Raw genomic sequence first — 21,423 nt, 5'->3', positions numbered from 1 at the left:
TCAGGTTCGATTTGACAAACAAATGGATCAAAAATATGGATAGATATAGTTGCAGAGTTCAATAAATGAAACTTTTATAAAGTAAAACAATACTTCTGCAATAGTAATAATCACCTACATTTGCTTTTTTTTATTTCATAAGGACACAACTGACGTGATTAATCTCTAATTGTTTACATGTCGTATGTAATAAAGCTGTACATGTAATTAAAACATAGGTCAGTAATAAAATATATACATAAACTCGACAGGCACAGATAAAATGTTGCTCTTCTGAAGATACTAAAAGTGGTCAGAAGATACCAATTTTCAAAAACATTTAAAAAAACAGACTGAGTAATCATTTTTATTTGTGCAAAATTCATATTCCAGCTCTTCCCCAACATTATTTCATTCTAGTAAAATTTTCCTAGGATTGCTTTCGTGTTCATTGTAGAAATCAGATTTTTACAAAAGGAAAAGAGAATTTCACTAATAATACAAATGCTCAGAAACAAATTGTGTTATTTTCCACATATTTTTGGCTAACATCAGGTCGGTCTGTGTGTATATGCAATGAAACCAATTTTTCTCCATTTCTGATCTACCAGAGCACACCTTTGCTCATCAACATACTTCTATTATCTATAGCACCTTCAGTGGTCATGTGATTCTATTTTAGGGATATACTACAATTCATTTATAAAACCCATTTCCATGAGTCCTTAATACATTGTTATTTTAAGCGGCATTGAGAAAAACAAGTTGTATGTAACTTATCTAAATATTTCATAGAGATTTTTAGTAACGATAGAATTGATGAAATGTAGAGGAAATGGATACTTTTCAAATGTGACACTTATCACCAATTGCCTATTCGAAAGTCAAAAGCAACTCAAACTGTAAGTAGCAGTCTAAGTACCATGGTTCCTCGTCTTCACAAACTTTGAGGATGGAAAAAGGTATTTCATTCCTCATTTAACTTCAATTCCTCTGCTTACCAGGGACACCAATATTTTTCCTGTGTCTATTGGTCAACTGTAGATATACAAAAAGTACTTTGTCTAATTTCAAATGAGGGTTTTTCCTAGTTGATTTCAAAGATCCTCTGTCAAATGAAGATATACTTTTCCACAGATAAACATACATTTTTAATATTTTGCAAGAATATTTTCTTTTCTTTTATTAATATTATTTTCAGATGCACAGAGGGTTTTGACTTTTTATATTGCTTAACCAACCTCTCGAATTCTTGCTTTACAAGTTTTTGTCACATAAAAAATGTAAAAATAGTCATTTGAATTTATTCTGGTATTTTTCTCATTTTGCATATTTAAATTTTTCAGTCTATACTTAATCCGGAACTTGTATTTGGGATAAAAAAATATAGCTTCTTTTCTCCATATCCTTCACAGCTACCTCCACCATTTATGAGTAATTTATTTTTTCTACTAACATGAAATGTCACCAGTAACAGGCTCTACAGTCGTACATATATTCGGGTGGGTCAGTCTTTGTCTATTATCTAAAATTTGTCTTCATTTCATCACAACAAGAAAAGACAGCATGTGTAACTCAAAAAATTTTAAACCATATTTTTGTTGGTTCATGTAAAATTGACATATATATATAGGAAGAGCGCACATATTGAGAAAATGAGTCTTCCTATTCCAGACCACAGCCATCTTCCCACTTCCAAGTTCACATCTAAGGTCTCTCACTGAAGACCACACATCCACAGGTGTGCACTGCTATAAAATAGATATTGGATTTTATCCAAAGAATTTTTAGCCCACTGCTGTGGGATTCTCGAACGCAGAGATGGGACACTGGGGCTATAAGCAGGAAGCAGCATTTATTGATCCTGGCACCACCTCAGCGGATTCTTATCCAAAGGCTGAGCCCCGACTGTAACGTAACGGACAGTTTTATACAGTCTTGTCATTCCTACGCAGCTACATATAAGGAAGAACATTAATTGGTTTGCAAGCTATGAGAAAACTGAAGTTAGCCAGAGATCTCTCGAGGTTGGGGAAGGGCGGTCAGGAACGAACTCCTTGAGCAGGAAATGGCCAGGCAGTGTCAGGCTGCCACACCACAAGTTGATCTATTGTAGGAATTATTTTTCTCATTATTCACTTTTCTATAGTTTATAACATTATGGTATAAAAATGTGAACATCAAAAAATAAAATGCTATAGATACTTAATTGTGATTCTATTACTGATATTTAATTAAATTGATTTTAAAATCATCTGTAAAGTGTCTTATAGGGGCAGATAAGGTGCCCAGGTAAGGTCCCACCACAGAGGTGCTGCAGAGCCGGGCCTCAGGAGGGGAGACAGCCCAGCGCCCACTGTGACGGGAGGGCTGGGCTCCACCAGGTTGTGCCCTGGCAGGTGAGCCCTTCTCCCAGGTGCCCCCCACCCCAGGCCCACCCATGGCCACTGGCCTCACAGTCCCTATTACCTGTTCTTCTTGTCTCTGTCATTCAGGTACTTTTTTTTGCGCAATAGAAGTTTTTGCACTTTCTGGACGTTGCCCGTGCTGGCAGCTTTGTGGATTTTTCCAAGATCTTTGTCTCGGATGTGATACTTGGGCCCTGAGGAGATTCTACTGCTACAGTCAGGGACTGTATCAGCTCCATTCCTCTGCTGGATGGCTGAGGAGTCCAAGAACAACTTGTCCTTCTGTCTCCTAAAGCCAAAAAACTTTCTCATGGCGGATACCGTGCAGAGCCCTGGGCTTCAGAGACCCCTCAGCACCCTCTCTGCTTTCCGTCTCATCCTGGGTGGGCTTCTAGCCTCCAGATAAGCCAACCGCCTCTCACTACGACAGCCCAGCAAGGCAACTAGGCAGTTAGGCACTTTAGAATCTTTCAGCCGCAATAATGGTTACCAAGCAACACAAGTGAGCATTCGCCTGGCAGTAGGTGATGTCACTGCCCGTGTGCACGGAGGCCCAACGGACAAGGGGACACAGAGCACCTGCGAGGCACAGGTGTCTCCAGTCCCAGAGGCTGCTTGCAGGCAGCGCTGGTTCCCTTCAGATGTTCCTGGGAACTGGCCAGTGTTTTGCTCATTCACATGAGCCCTGAAATAGATGAGCAGATATGAAAGAGGCAGAACACTGAAGCAAAAACCTAAATGAGAAAGGAAAAACTATTGCTGTATCTTAAAAATGTGAAATCTATTCATTTCTATTTATAAACTATAAAAACATTTAAAAGCATGCTCCACAAAGATAACTTCATACTTTCAAATGTTCTAGTTTTAACTTCAAAATCAATCGTATACAACAAAGACTTCCATTGACTCAAAGCAACTTGAGAATGTTACAATGCACTTGGTACTTATCTGATTTTTAAATAAGGCCTATGAACATAGAAAACTATTTTTCTACTTATTATATATGTTAAAAAAGACACAAAGTTTGCTCCTTTTGCCCCTTGATTTCACCAATTAATTCAATCTAGACCAGCTAGGCAAGATCTATCCTCCCATTACTTTACTCGGTAATTTGGTCAATTTGTGAGAACTGGAAAGTATTATTACAATGAATCCTTCAATTTCACACAATTTTTTTATTGCAACCCACCTCAAACTTGTCGCTTAATCCTTCAATTGTCTTTCCCAGTGTGAATTCAGATTAAGTGGATCATCAGTCCATGAATCACAGCACTATTAACAGTTCATTTTGGGGCAGTGTCACAGCATTTGTCTGGACACTGATTTTGAGCATATTTGAGTCTTGAATCATTTTTGCCCTTATAAAGCAGGGTGGAAAATATAAAAATGAACTTACCAGCACCAAGAAGCATAGATCGTATAAGCATAATACAATTATTCAACATAGACATCATTAGACATTCTGAAGAAAATCCTTATGTCGAGTGAAACAAATTAAAGGATATATATAAAATATTAGAAGTTAATGATGGGAGATGGTAACTAAATATTAAGAATCAATTAGTAATACCTTTGAAAACTTCCTTGGGATGAAATCCTTACACCATAACATGTTAAGATTATCATTAGGATTTTATGCGTTTATGATTCATGTACATTTGAACCCAAACTGCCACTAACTAGGAATCATGTCCCCTTAATAAGAGTGGAAGCTTGCCGTCTAGTGGAAAGAGCACCCACTGCCTTTCCAATCTCTCATTTGAGAAGGAAAAAATCCAATTGTTGCTCCTGTTTTCTGAGTTTTCAGACATGTATGACAGCAAAGAAAGAGTGTTTCTGATGCCCTAGGAGACCATTTTGGCCCTTTGCTCACAAGCACCGAGTCCAAGTGTTTGCAGCTGCTTCTAAGCATCTCGTATGGCCTCAGCAGTGTATCGGGGTGTTTCCAAGGGTAGGAAGGTTTAGACCTTTGAAATGTGGCAAGTGACCATCCCAACATGACACCATATTTTAACATTGATAAAGACTATTTTTCAGATTATGGTCCCCAGGGCTATGGTTATCGTTACTGAAACTCTTCACTATTGGGATAAAAATGCTAGTCAAACACTGGAAAAACGTGTCAGACTATGGAGATACACATCTTACAGAGTTTTGGTTCTAAGAATACGTGCAATACATGGCAGGTAAGAGACCAGAAGGACATGACAAGAATGCTTTTATAAACAGTATTTCCATGCGCTACACATTTCCCCCTTTTTATGCATGGCATTAGTATTTCATCACACAGGAGGAAATCATTTCTTCCTGGCCTTTCATTCAGACGATGGATCTTATTTTTAACCCATAAGAAGATGATGTGCTTATGTTTTCGAGACTTGGCCACAAAGTGTGACATTATCCTGATGATATGAACAGGTATTCCTATATTTTGATCACTACACTGCATTATTAGAAAACACTATTCAAAAATATCATTGTTGCATTAACAGATATGTTCATCATTTTCTTACTGTTAATTTTTCTTCCACTTTGTTCTTTGTGGGTAACTTTTGCTATTGCGCCTGTGACTGTAAGAGTAATGGTTTTCATGGCATTCGAAAAAGTCCATTTTGTTTCCATATCCCTGATTCATCTTGTCATTTGTAGAGAATTTTCTTTCTATTTTTCTGCACACATTTCTTATGCATTTGTTTTCAGTTCTAAGCCCCCAGTCAACCAAATACCAGCTGAGGCATGGCATCTAGGCTACCCAGGGTTACAAAGTGCAACTTCAACAATAATAGAGGTGTATGTTTTCTCTGCAGCAAAAGCATGCCTCTTCAGGATGCTTTTAAAGATTATGTGTCTCGTGATGTTTTGCGGGGCTGCTCATGGCCTAATATGTATTCCAGTATTCTTAACTTTTTTTTTTTTTTGAAGGTTTGCCTGACTATCCACTAGCAAATCAAAGACCAGTTATAAAATTTCTGATGGCCCCAATTCAACCTGATAAAAATGCATGATTAAAAAGCATCAATAAACTAAACACAAAGTCATGTTTCCATGCCTTGGAAATCTCATTTTAAAATGTTATATAAAATATCCTGAGAAAAATTAATTATTCTTACATTAAAATATCTTTACTAAATTAGGAAGTTTTGTCATCTTTATTATGGTACATGATCAAGCATAAAGTATAATTTTTCAGTTCTTTTTTCCTTTTTATTTCATCATTACACATTATTGTATGGAATTCAAGTATTTCATATATTACACTATAAATGAATATTATTCTCATTGTACTTTCTATATGCATTATTTTGTAAAATGGCAGCTTAATTAGTCTCCCAATATGGGGCTTTTGTGTGCATTTCTTAATGGTGTATGTATATGGACTGAAGTTTATAGAGTTTTGAAATTCAATTTATCTTCTTTTTTTGGGGGGGGGTAGTGTTTTTTGTGTCCTCTCTGAGGATATTTTGCCTTTTCCAAGATTACATAATAATTATCTCTGTTTTCTTTTCAAAGTTCATAGTTTTAACTTTCCACTTGATCCATAGACCTGTGTTTGTCAGAAAGTACGCATACAGGTTCATTTTCTTTCTGTAATGATCCAATTGTCCCAGCATCGTTAGTGAAAAGATGATCCTTTCACCAATTAACTTGGATTAACTTGGCCACTCTTCAAAAAATCAATTGACGATTTATGTGTGGCTTTATTTCTGTTCATTGGTCTGTTTGTCCATGCTAAGCCAATACCACACACAGTCATGATTACCGGAGATTTCTATTCATTCTTGAAATTAGGTTGTGCAAGTTTTTCCATGTTTCTCTTCTTTTCCAAATTTTTTTGCTATTCTAGTTTCCTTGCATTTAGATATTTATTTGAGAATCACTTATCAATTTATATTTTTAAAAAACCTTCTGGGATCATAATTAGGTTATGATGAATCTGTGGATCAATTTGGGGAAAAAAGATGTTGTAGCAATAAGAGATTTTCCAGTCTGTGAACATGGTATCTCTCCTTTTATTTATGTCTTCTTCAAATTCTCTCAAGAATACCTTATACATTTAGGAACATTTCTTTCTTCTTTTTTTTTTTTTTTTTTTTTAGTTTATGGCATTTTAAATAATATTAAAAATTTTTCCCCATTTTTGTACAAGTGCACAAAAATACAGTTGATTTTGATATACTTACTTTATATCATGTAACCTGGTTTCGTTCCTTTATTAGTTCCTACAGATTTTTGTAGTTTCTTAACTATGCAACTATGTAAAGGACACATGAAGGCCATTTTCTTTCTTCCTACATAGTCTTTATTTCTTACTTTCCTGATTGCACTGGCTTAAACCATCCACAAATGTGGGAAAATATACTGAGAGCAGACATCACTAGCTCGTTCCTAAGTCTACGAAAAAGATGCTCAACCTCTCATCAAGTATAATAGTCACCTGGAGGTATTTCATAACAATTGCGATCGGATCGAGGAAGCTTCTTTCTACTCCTAGTTAGGTGAGATGTTGTATCAAGAATTGGTACTGAATTTTATCATAGAATTTTTGTCTATCTCTTAAGATTATCATGTCATTTTCCTATTTTAATCTGAATGTGGCAATTTATGTGAAATGATTTGTATTATGATACCAACCTTGCATTTCTAGGATGACTCTCTTTTGGTCATGCCTTAATTTTATTTTCAAATATCGCTCTTTGTTTTGTTAACATCTTGTCAATGATGTTTGTTCCTATGATCATGAGGGATACTGGTCTGCAATTCCCTTTTCTCATAATGTCTTTCTCAGGGTTTGATATGAATCGTACTGCCTTCAAGAAAGGTAGTACTGCCTTCAAGAAAGGTAGTACTCAGGGTTTGATATGAATCGTACTGCCTTCAAGAAAGGTGGTAAATAATCCTCCTCTTCTGTATTCTGAAATACATGACATATGGTTAATTTCGGTTCTCCATTATTTCGTAAATATTTGGTAGAATTGACCAGTGAAGTCATCTGGGCATCAAGTTTTTCTGAAGGCTTTTTATTCCAAATTCACTTTCTTTAAGAAATAGAAGTCCAGTCAGATGTGTTGTTTCTTCTTGGGTCAGTTTAGTATGTTTTGTCTTACAAAGAATTTACCCATTGATCTAATTGGCCAACTGATTAATTTTTTAACATTATTTTCAAGCCTCTAGTATGCTCCCTGTGCAATTCTTGATAGTGGTTGTTTGTATTACATCTTTTTTATTTCTTGATCAAGGGATGATCGATTTTACTATATTTTTCCAAGACCCAAATTCACCTGTATTAATTTTCTCTATCATTTCTCTATCTGCTATTTCATTGACTTCTACTCTTTATTTCTTCTAGTTTTCTGCTTTAATTTTCTCTTCGTTTTCATGGTTTTTAATGTGGTAGTTTAAGGCATTGATTTCAACCTTTCTTCTTTTCAAAGAAAGTTATAATGATATAAATTTCCTTTGAAATAGTCTTCACTATATTTAACAATTTCTATATGATGAGTGTTCATTATTATTTATTAAAAATAAATTCTCATTTCTCATGTGATTTCTTCATGACCATGCATTAAAAATGCATTTCACTTTTTTTTAAGGAATACTTTAACTGGACATAAAATGATAGGTTGAGAGGGTTATTTTCTTTCAACACTTTAAAAATGTCATTCCATTGCCTTCTTGATGCAATGCTCGATTAGATATCAGACTTCCATGTTACATTTTCCTTCTCTATGGAATCTCCCTTTTTTCTTTAGCTACTTGAGATTTTTTTATTATTATTATTATTGGTTTTTAGCAATCTCACTATGATGTGGTTGTGTATCATGTGTTTTTTCTTCAAACCTTTTGGCTATCTTTGACCTTTAGTACCTGATTGATATTTTCCACTATATTTGGAAACATGGGTGCTGTGAGTCCAAAGAATTCTTGAAAGAGTTTGGAGGTGAAGGAGAGATATCGTAGGAGAGCTGGAGCAGTATGTGAGAGCCAAGTACAGATATTTTTAATGGGAGAATCTTTAACATGTTTAAAATCTAAAGGGAAGATTCAGTGAGAGGAAGAGACTGAAGTTACAAACTAGTCTATTATTAATACAGTGAAGTATGGGAGAAAGAACAGAAAGATGGTATTCAAAACACAAGTGGAAGGATTGGCCATTGAGGAAAGGAAATATCTAAGCTGGAAATGATCAATGTAGAGGCCTATTGCACTGGGAGAAGAACAACATGAAGGGCCAGAATCCAACTGTCCCGGAAGCCAGGTGACCTGTGGATTATTCAGTTGAAGGAGAAATAAATTTCATCTTTGCTTTAAGTTCTTTGGAGCAGATATTCTAACATTTGTAAACTAATTCAGGAAAAAAATTATAGCAGAAATGCTTAATCTGATGCTATCTCATCATTCCCAGGCCTTCTCCCTAACTGACCGGGCAAGAGTCAGTCTCAGAGCTATAAAACTGACATGGAAAAATTTCCCAAATTCAAATTGCTTTAAAATTCTCATCACAGAAAATGTGAGCTTAGAATGTGTATCCCAATTCCATTTTGTAGTCATTTTGAGAAATCCAGATTCCATTTATAGGATTACTAGAATAACCAGCAGGGGAGCAATTAGATGCAATCTGCTTTGATTATAGGTCTTGGCTAGCTGAACTCATAAATGCATTAGAAATCTGGTAACAAACACGTATGGCCGTATCTGAAGAATGCGGCTGGGATTCTAGTCTTTACTGATTTTAGTGCCTGGCTTGGGAATAATTGGAGTCACCTTGCTCTTTCCTTTTTACGAAAGTGATGGGATTGTATGAGTAAAGGCTTGGTTTTGAATTTGAAACTTACTCGGTAATTGAATGTCTGTGAGCAAAATTACTGCAGCATCCACCTTATTCCGTAGAATCACTCCCCCCACATGGAAGTCTTGGCACAACCAATGCAAATCACAAATATGATTCCACCTGTGGATTCTTAGTGCAGTGACCTTAGTTCTATAGAGTGTATGTAACTCCATGTTTGAGGGAAGCTTATAATCAAACTTTATCCAACCGTTTATAATCTCGTAAAAAAGTGTAAAACCTCCAAAACAGCCATGTGCCAAACTTTTTTAACTAGAAAATTGATGTTATCTTATGGTTATGGAGAAGGAAAAATAAAAATTCTATCTCACTTTTTGTATATATGAAAGAATCATTGTGAAAATCGGGCCCGCCTTCAACAATCCTTTTCCTCAGTGATCGGAAACAACCAAATAAGCCTCCTTATTCCTTCTTTACAATACTGTTAATGTGCAGGCACTTCCTTGACAATTAGACACGTGGTTTCAGCAGGAAGGTTTCAACTTCCTGAGAAAAGTGTTTCCATGATTATACTTTGTTTTCTGAATCAGAGGCAGATCTTAATATTCCGTCCTAAGGTAATGCATTCATGGGGAAAAAATGCTCTAAAACATGTTTTAGGCATTTACCTAGTAATCAGCCTTGCCATAGACTCAGTGCTTGTTCCTCCCTCACCCAAAGTCATGTTAAATGCTGATGTCCAGTTTGATGGTATTTGGAAGTGGGCCTTTGGATGATCATAGGTCATGAGGATGAAGCCCTCAGAAATGGGAATAGTGTCCTTATAAAAGAGGATTGAGAGCGATCTCTTGCCTCTCTGCCATGTGCCACAGGAAGAAGACTGGACTTCATAAACTGGGAAGTGGGCCGTCACTGTACACTTAGTCTACCACTGCCTTGATCTGAGGCTTCCTCGATGCTAGAACTGTGAGAACTAAATTTCTGTTGTATATGAGTCTATAAAATTTTGTTACAGCAGCTCGATCGGACTAAGATGAACCTCATAGGAAATGTAGGCCATCTCTAGGACCTGAGGGCAGCCTCTGACTGAGAGCCAACAAATTACTGGGAAAGTAAATACGTGGTCATACCGTCACGAGGAAATAAATTCTGCAAACAAACTAAATGAGCTTCGAAGCAGATTCTTCCCCATTCGAGCCTCCAAACGACAATGCAGCCCAGCCGACACCTTGACAGCAGCTTTGTGAGACCCTGAGCAAAGGACCCAGCTAAGCCATGCCCAAATTCCTGATCCTGAGCAAAGGACCCAGCTAAGCCATGACCAAATTGTAACATAATGGGTGTGGTTTTAAGATGTTAATTTGGTGGGATTCTGTTACGCAGCAATAGAAAACTAATACACTAATAAAGGACATCTGCTTAAAAAAACACACACACTATTTACATAATTAGAAAAATATACTGCTTCCCCTTTGCAATTTCAACAAGACATGGATATCCACCATCCCTGCTAATATTCAATAACATTCTTGCAATAAGAAAGAAAAAGAAATGAAAACTCAAGGAATTGGAAAGTGGGAAACAAAATCATCACTATGTATAAATTATATGTATATACTGGTAAAAATTCCAAAAGAATCTGCAGATAAAACAATAGAGTAAGAAAAAATATGAGAGTTTATTAGGCAAGATACCGAATTCAAGCTCAAAATGCAAAATATCGATGTTATTTCTATAAGGTAGCAACAAGCAGGAAATGAAATTAATTTTAAATTAACATTTATAATAAGATAAAAACATTTATAATAAGATCCTTGCCTATGAAGGCTATTACTGAGACAACTAGAAAAATCTGAAGAAGGTTCATGGGTGAAATATGAATACTGAACCAATTTTCATTTCCTGATTTTGACAGTTATACTATAGTAATGTAAGATTTTCTTTTTCTTGGGAAATAAAAACTAAACTAAAGCATTTATGAGTAAAGAAGTATCACGTCTATAACTTATAAATGGTTCATATATAATATGTATGTATTATATACCTACACTCTATTTATCTAGAAAGAGAGAAGGACAAAAGCATAAAGAAAATATAGTAAAATGTTAACTTTTAGAGAATGAGATCCAGGAATTCCTCGTACCATTCTTGCAACTTTTCTGGAAGTCTGAAATTGCCGAAACAGTCTATTTGTAAAAGAAAAATAAACTTTTTTAAATGATAGTAACAAATTATGATCCATTGGATAAAATAAACAATGAATCCATACTTATAAATAAGTAAATAAATCAAAAGATTGATGAGGAACGGAGATATTCAAATGTTCTCAAAGTACTTCCCTGTAAAACACTAATTAATTAAGCAGGGAAAAGGGCACATTACAGAGAGAAAACCAGCAGAAACTACCTTCAGTGGTCAAGGTTAACATCACCACTACTGGGTACACCTGAAACTGATATCATGTTGTACACCACCAGTACTTAAAAAATTTTTTTAATGTTAAAAAAAGAAAAAGAACATTACCAATAATGGGACATATCAAAATTGTTGGTCACATCACAGGCCCACTTCTGTGACACTGCTGCTAAAAACATGATCTGTATCTTATAAGTAAATGTCAGAAAAACCCACTTTGAAAGACATTCTACGTGACTGGAATTTACTCTTCAAGGTCAGGAAAGACTGAGAAACTGTCCCAGACTGAAGGAGACGAAGGGACACGACAACTACGTACAATCCAAGGACTTGAGCAGGGTCTTTTGCTGTGAAAGATACTGTAGACAAGGAGAAAGACTTGGAAAAAACGTGAAGATTAAATGATGAAATGGTTTAGTGTTAATTTTCTGACTGTGTAGGTGGCATGGTAGTTAAGGGGAAGGTACTGACACATAGGAAATAAAACATTTAGGGATGATGGCGTAGTGTCAGCTATTTACTCTCAAGTGGTTCTGGGAGAAAAAGTTGTCTTAAAAGTTGAACTTTTCTCTCATCTTAAGACTGTTCTCAAAAAAATAAATCAAAAATTAATCAATATATAGAAAAGGTGAGAAGCCTCAGGCAAATCTTATTTTCCATGAGGATGGACCTATGAATCAGTGTTTAAAATTACATATAATACATTTTATGGTACTATAACAATTATAATACATCCAAACGTTGATGGTAGCCATCGCTGCAGATATCAAAATGTTGTCTGTCTAAATCTTTAGTTTCACATATGGTGATAAAAATTTGAAAATACAAAAAAGCTGTCCATGTACGCCCCTAAAGTATTCATGGCAACTTGGTTGCTGGGTGTTGTTTAAACAGCTGGTATTTGGTAGTTTGAGCATGTAAAACTGAATAGTGCTCATTTTCATTCCCAAAATCTGCTGGATGGACTTAGCTAGATGCTAAAAAACATAATTAAAGTACCACATAAATTTGCATTATCCACATGTGATACACAAATAGTTTTCTTTAATAAAGATTTTTGCATGGTATGGGGTTAATGGGAAACAATTAAACAATATACAAACAGCCCAGTAAATAAATTTTTACTGTTTATGTTTCAGATCATTTAATTTTTCTTCAAAATCTGTACATATTTTTGTGACATTTTCAAAACTAAATTTTGATACAGGCTTAAGTCATCAATAGATCATACAAGAGAAGACAGTCTACAGGATTCAAATTCAAGTTCAGCTTCAGCTGGAAAGAAAAAAATTATATTCTTTATCTAAAATACAACTAAGTATACGTGTTAAGAAGAATGAAAAAGTTTATATGTGACCACAATACACAATATGGCGTTACTAAAATATAATTTCCCAAGATTGCACACTGAATTAATTGCAATCATGGCTCAGTGTCAGTTTTTGGTTTTCTCCATCTTCATTCATCTATCCAACAACCATGTGCTAAGTTAGTATGGCAAGCACTAGAGTAACAAAATGAAGATGACACAGTCCACTTCTGAATAATTACATAGTATAAATGAAAAAATAAAAACAGATAAACAGGTAATCTCCATTTAGAGTCATATATACCATGACAAATATAAAACAGGACAGTACTGAAACACACAGATGAGACATCCGAGTTTTGTGTCGATATTGTACACTTTTTGGTGGTGGTAATATTGAAGATGATACCTGAATGACAAGGAAGAATTATGCCAGATAAAGGGAAGGAAAGATGCAAAGACAAGAGATGAGGAAAAACATTTGTGGAATTAGAAGTAGTCTAGTTTGGCTAGACGCTAGAGCAAAGGGGCAGAATAGAGTAAGGGGCAAGAGATATGGCCGAATTATTAGGCAAGAACTAAATTGATCTGGATGTTTTTATTCCTGCAAAGGAATTAGGAGTTTCCCTCCTCAGGGCAAAAGGTAGACCAAGGACAAAGTCAATGACTAGAGATGGAAATGTCACCCAGCAGGTGACAGCTTTAGGAACTGTAATGGCTTGGCTAGGTATTACTAAATGGGTCTGGTTAATGGGTGTTATATCACTAGCAAGAACATGAGGAGTCGATGAAGCCCAGTTTCTGACAATAGTTTCAGTGTGCAGGCTGACAGTTCCATAAGGATGGCGGAGGAAAGGAAGGGGGGAGCCAGAAATGAAGAGAGATATGTGGACCTCTGAGATTTTTAACAAGCTGTGGAATAAATGAGGAGTAAATATATACTTTATCACGAATGCTTATGCTTTCACAGTTTTCATTCGGTATGTACAAGAAAATATTCAATGCAGTATCTATTATCCAAATGTTAAAGGGATGTCATTTACTATTTACAGCTTATCTCAAAAATCAATGTTATCTAAATTGAACTAATAAAATTTGGAAACATACCTTCATTTAGTTCTCTAAGAATATTTTTTTCCAACTCCCGCTGCATCTGAAATATATCAAATATTATTTATAGTATTAAACAAGAGACAGTATTATAGGAATGATATACAATTTATGAAATGTGGCCTTTAAATAATACTTTTAGAGACTAGACCTAACTTGTAGATTGCATAAATACAAAGATAATCACATGCATAAAATAAAGTTCTACAAATTATAATTTTAGATACTGAATATATGTAATATATATGACTATTTAGATTAATCTGATAAAAAGTACATCTGATATTGCATATTGAATAAACATAATTTCAGAAGGATGATGTTTGATCTGAAAGGTACAAAGTCTTAAACAAGTCATGTTTTACACTGAATGCATAATTTTGCAATTTTTAGAAAAACTGCCCTTTATAAAAGCTTAATCAGTTTTTCTTTCCTTTAATAGATTTTTTCTTAAAACGAGCTTTCCATTCTTACATGTTTAGAAAATTAAAATCTTAATGTTCTAGGCTATTAATTTTTCAGCACAGAAATTTAAAATGATGAAAGTGGTACTGCATTGTTATGTGAAAATGCTACTGGCAACAAAAATTAAAATATTTTGCTGCCTATATTATGAATGAAACATTTCTTTATTCATATCAACACAAAGATTCCATAAAATCTGCCTGAATGAAGGAGAAATATGGGCCAGAGCAAGTTTTCAAACTTCCTTTCTGATTCGTGACTTTCAAGAATTAGAAACAACGAACACCATGAATAATCCTTGCATTGTAACTTGGTTTCCTTTCTAGCTATTAGGGCCATTTTTGAAACATTCAGCTAATTGTACTTATAGTCTACTTAGTTATGTAATGTGCACGAATGTTTCAAACTGTATTACAAGTGTCCCCATCTACAGTGGTCTTCTTTAAACCTTTCTTCTAAAAGGGACTTTCTCACTAAATGCCCAAAACACGGTTTAAAATAATATACTGAACATAATAAACACTGTGGTGATAATGATATGATATCCAAGCCTTTACGATGTGAACCGTGAAGAGAAATTTGTTAACTAACATGCTTCCCAACAATTTCAGAGACTGTTTTCCATACCACGTTTCTGATACTGGCATGAGAGACAGGCTTATGAAGCTTGCACAGCTTCAGGCTTCATCTCTCCTGTAGCTGGGCAGCTCCGTTTGTCTTTGTTTTATATAGTACAGTTTCATGCAACTTTTTCTTAAAGAACAATTCTAGTGTTTGAAAAAACTTTGTTATGAAAGTCATTGATTTAATCAGCCCTGAATTTTACAACAAAGGCTCAGAGAGATTATAGGATTGCATAAGGTCACAAAAACAATCAGCTGCAGGCCAAGAATGGACTTTGAGTCTTCTTACTGAGCCTAGGGTTCTATGCCAGCTACTCCTTCCTATTCAGGAAAAATACATCCATTTTTAAGTAGAACTCAGAGAAAGCGAATATGGAAAACTTGGACATATAGCTGATTATGTTTAGTCATAAGACACGAAAAGTAACTTTCTAACTAAATTACAAACTTTAAAGTCGGAATAAAATAAAGGACCAGAAATTAAGACCATTAATCTATTAGGAGCAGGAACTGTGCTGAATTTAGAAAGCGCGCATTTTTTTAAACCATAAGACAGGGAATTTGAAGGAGAAAAATCTTTAATTAAAGCAAACAGGCTGAAATGGAGGAAATTCTTTCTTAAAAGAACTCTTCTATTCTCCAAATAAAACTTGGTTTACCAAAAGCAATCAACTAATGAGCCATCCATGTTGTGGGGTATCTGTAGCAAACTTTAAAACACAAAACGGATTCCTCTTTACCATCTACCATATTTCTGTCCAAGCTCACATCATCACCACTGTGGAAGGGGACTTTCCAGGCGTTCTGTAGTGATGCTGGAGACCTGTCTCTGCATCTGGACAGAGTGCTGCTCTTTTCTCTCTCTGATTCAGCCGGGCACGACTCGGCAACCAGTGCCCCACAAGGGAACTACGCATCCCTTGGAACTACAACATGAAGTTAAAATAAACTATTTTTCAGTTCGTCTAGAAAGACTAAATCATAAACACCTCTTTCCTGCCAAACAAATTAACCGAAGGAAAAATTTCCACAAAAATCTTCTCTTGCATGGCTTCTGCATGTACATACGCTTTCGTCTTCACCTTGCAAAATGATATGTTATCTGAATATTCTACTGTGAACTAACAAGAACATTTTAAATGTGCATCATGCTTAACAGTTCATAGAAGTGTTGACATTCATTTTCTTTGGTACCCAGTAGTCCACTTGCACCACTTCAAAGCGCTTAGGCCCTATTCACCGAAAGCCCGTCTCAAAATCTTTACTTTGCTCTCCTATCATTTATTATAATAAAGCCAATTGAAGAAACAAGGTTGAAGCCTCATTTTGCCCAAGCCTATGTGATTTATCTCTGCAATAAAATGACCATAGAAACACCATCAAAATCATAAACAAGGTGCATTGATCGAAATGGATATTTTAGGGACTGACGTGAGCACCATGGCAAGTGCGACAACACCTTTGCACCTCCCCTTAAATCTACAACTAGTCAGACACCCATAACCCAGCAAAGGTTCCTCTGCTCAGCACGCTAGGACGCCTAAAAGATCCCCACATCAGTACGTGGGAAGGTGGGCTTCCTGGAATGCGTAGGGGAGGTGGGCTGGGGGGAAGGACAGGGACAGGCCCATAACTGCAGTTCCAGGCAGACAAGGCTGCGGTTCCAACCAAGTCAGAAGTGGCGAAGGGGTGGTGGGTGAGAGGGGCAGCTGCAGCATCCACCCACTTTCCTAAAAATCCAGATCCCTCCCCAGCTGCAGCAGTGCTCTCACCACTAAAGAGACCAGTAGCAGCAGCTGACATGTCTCCAGCCTCCAGTCCCCAGCACAGCTCTGCGGGTGGCCTTAGAGAACCAGGTAGCAGCTCTGGGTGAGGCACTACGGGGTGCTCACTTACCAGCTCCTCTACCCCGGCTACATCCCCTACCCCAATATCCATGGTGGTCATGGTGGTGATGGTAGTGGTGTTGGTGCCCCGAGACCCCAGGGACCTGGATACAGTGGCGACACCCTTCACCCTGGTCACACAGGCCGGGAATCATAATCCCACAGCTAAGCGCCATACCTAGACCCAGGAGGTTCAAGGAGCACAGGTGAGAGAAAACACAAACTGCTGAATTACTCCAATCGAGTTACCTAAGTAAGAAAAGTGTTCATTCCTCTAATAGCTAGGAAAGTTAAGCATCTTCTCTTTATCTATTGGCCATTTGTATGTCTTCTTGGGAGACGTGTCTCTCTAGGTCCTCTGCCTATTTTTTAATTGGATTTTTGTTGTTGTTGAGTTGCATGATTTCTTTGTATATTTTGGATATTGGCCCCTTGTGGCTCAACTTCTCTAGCTATTCGGAAAACACAGATCCAAACCACAATAACATACCACTGCACACCTCCTATTAAAATGGCTATTATCAACAAGAAAAGTTACAACAGCGTTGGAGAGGTTGTGGAGAAATAGTAAACCTCGCACACTGCTGGTGGGAATGTCAGTTGGTACAGTCACTATGGAAAACAGTTTGGAGGTTCTGAGTATGTATCCCAAAATTTGAAAAGATTTGTAACAACATGTGCACCCCGATGTTCACAGCAGCGTTAGTCATGGTGGCCAAGACGTGGAAACAACTGAAGTGTTCTTTAAATAGTCTCGTATGTCATTTAAGGTTGACGCTTTCTTACTGATTTTCTGTTTGATCAATCCATAGCTGACAGTGAGATATTTAAGTTGCCCAAATGATAACTGGGTTCTAGTGAGTTTCTCCCTTTAGCTCTCTTAGTGGTTGCTTTCTATATTTTGGTGCTCCTGATTGGGAACATATGCATTGTATCGATGTCTTCTTGATGTATCGTCCTCTTTATCATTATGAAGTGTCCATTCCTGTCTGTCCTTACCTTTTTTATCTTAAAGTCTGAGAAATTAATCTTTTGAGTGTTATGAGGTGACCTAGCTCATAAAAAGTATTGATCTCAGATTCATTTAAATACGAAAATTCATATATGGTTAAGTGTTTAAATGTCTATCATTCGCTGATGCTTAAGGGTGAAAAAACTGATATTAGGCAAACCTTTAAAATTGTTATAAACTATCCCAAACTAAAATCAAACAGAAAGGAAGCCAAGCATCACAAAGTATACAACTGATTACTAGGCAATAATATTTGATTTCTAATATCAAAATTGAAGGTGGCTTTTCAAAAAATTTAAAAGGTGTCAGTTTAGCTACAGTTATTCAATAATGTTAATGAGCAGTAGCATCTCTTGAACATGAGAGATTTAGGGATTTTATTCAATTTAAGGAAAAAAATTGAAAATTTTGTCTTATTTCTATATGAACACATGTAATTATGACTTTTACTTGGTGTGCATTAGTCAATGAAACAGCTCAAAATTTCAACAAATTAGAAACAAGAATTATAACAGAAAATCGAAACCCAAGGGAAAAAAGATAATAACTAACCTTGAACAAGTAAGTCTCCATGCTGTTATTTGAAGTCCATGGGATTGAAGTTGAAATTTCCGAGTTTTCTCTTTGAGCAGGATTTCTATTGAGCATGAAACTCTGAGTTGCAGGACAAGGTGGCTCCCGCACCGGCCTCGTATTAAGAATGCTGAGTAAAGATTTGTACTGCTGTTCCATCGCACGAAATTCGGTTCTCGTCTCTGCTAGCCTTTCATTAGCCCTGTGAAGATGGTCAAAAAGCACATGCTCAGTGTTTCATTTTTCCCTACGGGACTTGCATTTTTGAGCTTGCCATAATTCCCCCATTAAACAGCATTTTATCAGTGAAAATATGTCGGAGCAGACCTACTATATACCAATGTAGGTTTACAAGTGTTCTAAAGAAGTACAATGTTTCTAGAGGGGATTCCTAACTAACAATCAATTCAAAGTAAGGAGGGGAGAGAAACAGTTCTCAGTGATGAGGACGGCTTATCAGGTGATACTTGGTGCCTTCAGGAACAGCTGTACTTAAAACACTCTTGAGGGCGCCATTAGGCATATTTAGTAAACCAGTTTAGAGTTTAAAAAAAAAATTCCTCAAAGACATTTCCAAGCACGTGCTTTCCTCACCCTTGTACCATACACTTGTTATCATGAAGAAATTAACCTTTTGGCACTGGACATTATTTAGAGCAGCAACCTCTTGGGGAGACCAGATAGCCTAGCTGTTGATCAAAATGAACCAAAACAGCTCCAGAGGCAATTTGTTTATAATATTGTTACCAGGGCATTGCAAGTGGGATCTGCCTGTTCTGGCCTGCACACACCCCCTCAGGCAGATCACCTTGTTATTTTTTTGCCACTTTGGAGATTATAGGGCTCTTCACCCCCATCTTAATCTTTCCCAAATTAACATGAATGCATTTATGTAGTTTACAAAAACTGTAAAAAGGATTCATTTCTATGTGATTTTGGAAAACCCGTAAAAAGGATCAGTTGTCTCAAGGCGCCCCCTAGTGATAGTAACAAAGATCACAATCCAAACAGTACATGTGTCAAGGGTCAGAAAGTGCAGAGCACTTTTAACCCTTTGAGTTTGAGTTGTTATCTTCAAAAATATAGTTTAACTCGTTAATATTTCTGTTTAGCAGAATACTGACAGAAAATTGTATACTGATATTGCCATCTAGATTATAAAGCTTTAAAACCACTTAGCTTAAATAATAGTAGGTCAAGTTAACTACATGAAAATATTAAGTGAGAAAAAATACAGTCATGCCAAACCAAAAATGAAGGAGAGATGCAAACTGTTCTGGACTAACATTGTAAAGGAAAGTTCATTTCCTGACATCATTTGGCAAAATTATACTGTTTCGTTAGCTTTCACTTCCTACTAATCTCATGAACCTTGCTTGATCAAAATTATTTTAATATTTGTCTTTAGAGGCAAATTCATGAGCTAAATCAATTTTCACTGATTGCATGTTTTGGCTTACTTGTTTAGCTTATGACGTTCTAACTTGTAATTCCTCTAGGTAGAGTTGTTTATATTTTTCCAAGTCTGTTTTATTAGAATCTACTTGAGAAGCTTTCACTTGGGAGAGTTCAGATTCCAGATCTTCAATTCTGAGTTCTCTGTGACTTCTTATTGAAGCATTATCATTCTCTCAGAAATGCGGTAAGTTTTCCTGAGATGCTGCTTGTGCCTAAAGCAAATACAAAGGATACATTTTTGAGATAATTATAGCCTGAATAATTACACTATGTTTGTTTTCTTCAGTTATGAGTCAATGATACCATGAGAAACTATAAAATTTTAAAATTTTAAAAATTGAACAATAAAACATAATAATCTGAGAGGATGGTACAACTTTTAAATCACAAATGTTCCTTTCTTCCTAATAGTCTTGATTTACATAGCTAGGTCTTAAAAATAAAATGATTCTCTAGGAAGAATCATTCTCGGGGAACCATTTGGTGTAATATGATGAAAACTGAAACATTTAAAAGAACAAGCAGATGCCATTTTCCTTCCTGAAATCTACAAACAAATTACTAGTAAGGGAAGTAGACGAAACACATACAATGTACATATCCAGAATGTCATTTGCTGTGAAATGAATTAAAGATTATTAAAGATCAATAAATTAACCTGTAAAAATAGGTTATTTCCTGTCTTCCTCTCTCTTCAGTCTCATGTTTATACTGCTCGACTTCATTGTATTCTACCATATTCATTTCTATGTGATTTTGGAGAATTACTAATTTTCCTTCCAAATTTTTATTTTTATTCTTCAGTTCATCACATTTTGCTTGTATTCCTTTCAAAGACAATAGCTGCTGTCGAAGAAACTGATTTTCTTCTTCCAGACGTAGACATTTGGAAGATACAGTCTCCAGTTTTGCCTTAGAATCAGTAATCTGCATGAAAAGAGAATAGAGTTTGGTGAAGAAGGAAGTCGACTGAGAAGAGCCTAACTCAAAACCAGTATCGACTTCTAAAATAAATTCAGTTGCAATAAAATGTTATCTGTACTGTGGTGGAGTCTTAGGATGTGGAAGCTCAAATTACCCAGAATCAAGAACACGGTTAAAACCACCAGGAGTCGCAAAAAGACATTCTCTGCCGTCATTGTCTTTGCCACAAACATCTGCATTGGATTCTATACACTTTCTTGTTTGACTATTTTATGTCTTTCCTCCATGAAATGATGATAAGTTACCTCCGAGTAGAAAGTCTCTAACCTCTTCCCCCATCTTAACTCTCCATAACATTTTTAAAAAGTTTTACGGATCTCATGTTGAGTTATTTAGGCCTCAGTTGATAAATGCCTCTCAAATAGGACTCTGAAACTGAGGTTCTACTAATGAATCTTACAAATATGGCTTCTA

General features: G+C 36.0%; 1 protein-coding gene across 1 annotated transcript in view; it reads right to left on the bottom strand.

Moving 5' to 3' along the window:
* Positions 1 to 12,724: 12,724 nt before the first annotated feature.
* LOC105311209 (ankyrin repeat domain-containing protein 26-like) overlaps positions 12,725 to 21,423 on the bottom strand; it is a 71,756-nt gene continuing 63,057 nt past the window's right edge. The window contains 6 exon segments of the mRNA XM_023526983.1: positions 12,725 to 12,864; positions 14,006 to 14,051; positions 18,547 to 18,822; positions 20,052 to 20,237; positions 20,684 to 20,700; positions 20,703 to 20,952. Of these exon segments, the coding sequence (XP_023382751.1) occupies positions 12,725 to 12,864; positions 14,006 to 14,051; positions 18,547 to 18,822; positions 20,052 to 20,237; positions 20,684 to 20,700; positions 20,703 to 20,952 (915 nt within the window).

This window comes from Pteropus vampyrus, unplaced genomic scaffold, assembly GCF_000151845.1.
Source record: "Pteropus vampyrus isolate Shadow unplaced genomic scaffold, Pvam_2.0 Scaffold1000001933, whole genome shotgun sequence".
NCBI classification, from domain to species: domain Eukaryota; kingdom Metazoa; phylum Chordata; class Mammalia; order Chiroptera; family Pteropodidae; genus Pteropus; species Pteropus vampyrus.
The sequence above is the reverse complement of the archived record's forward strand: the minus strand, read 5'-3'. Positions and strand labels throughout refer to the sequence as shown.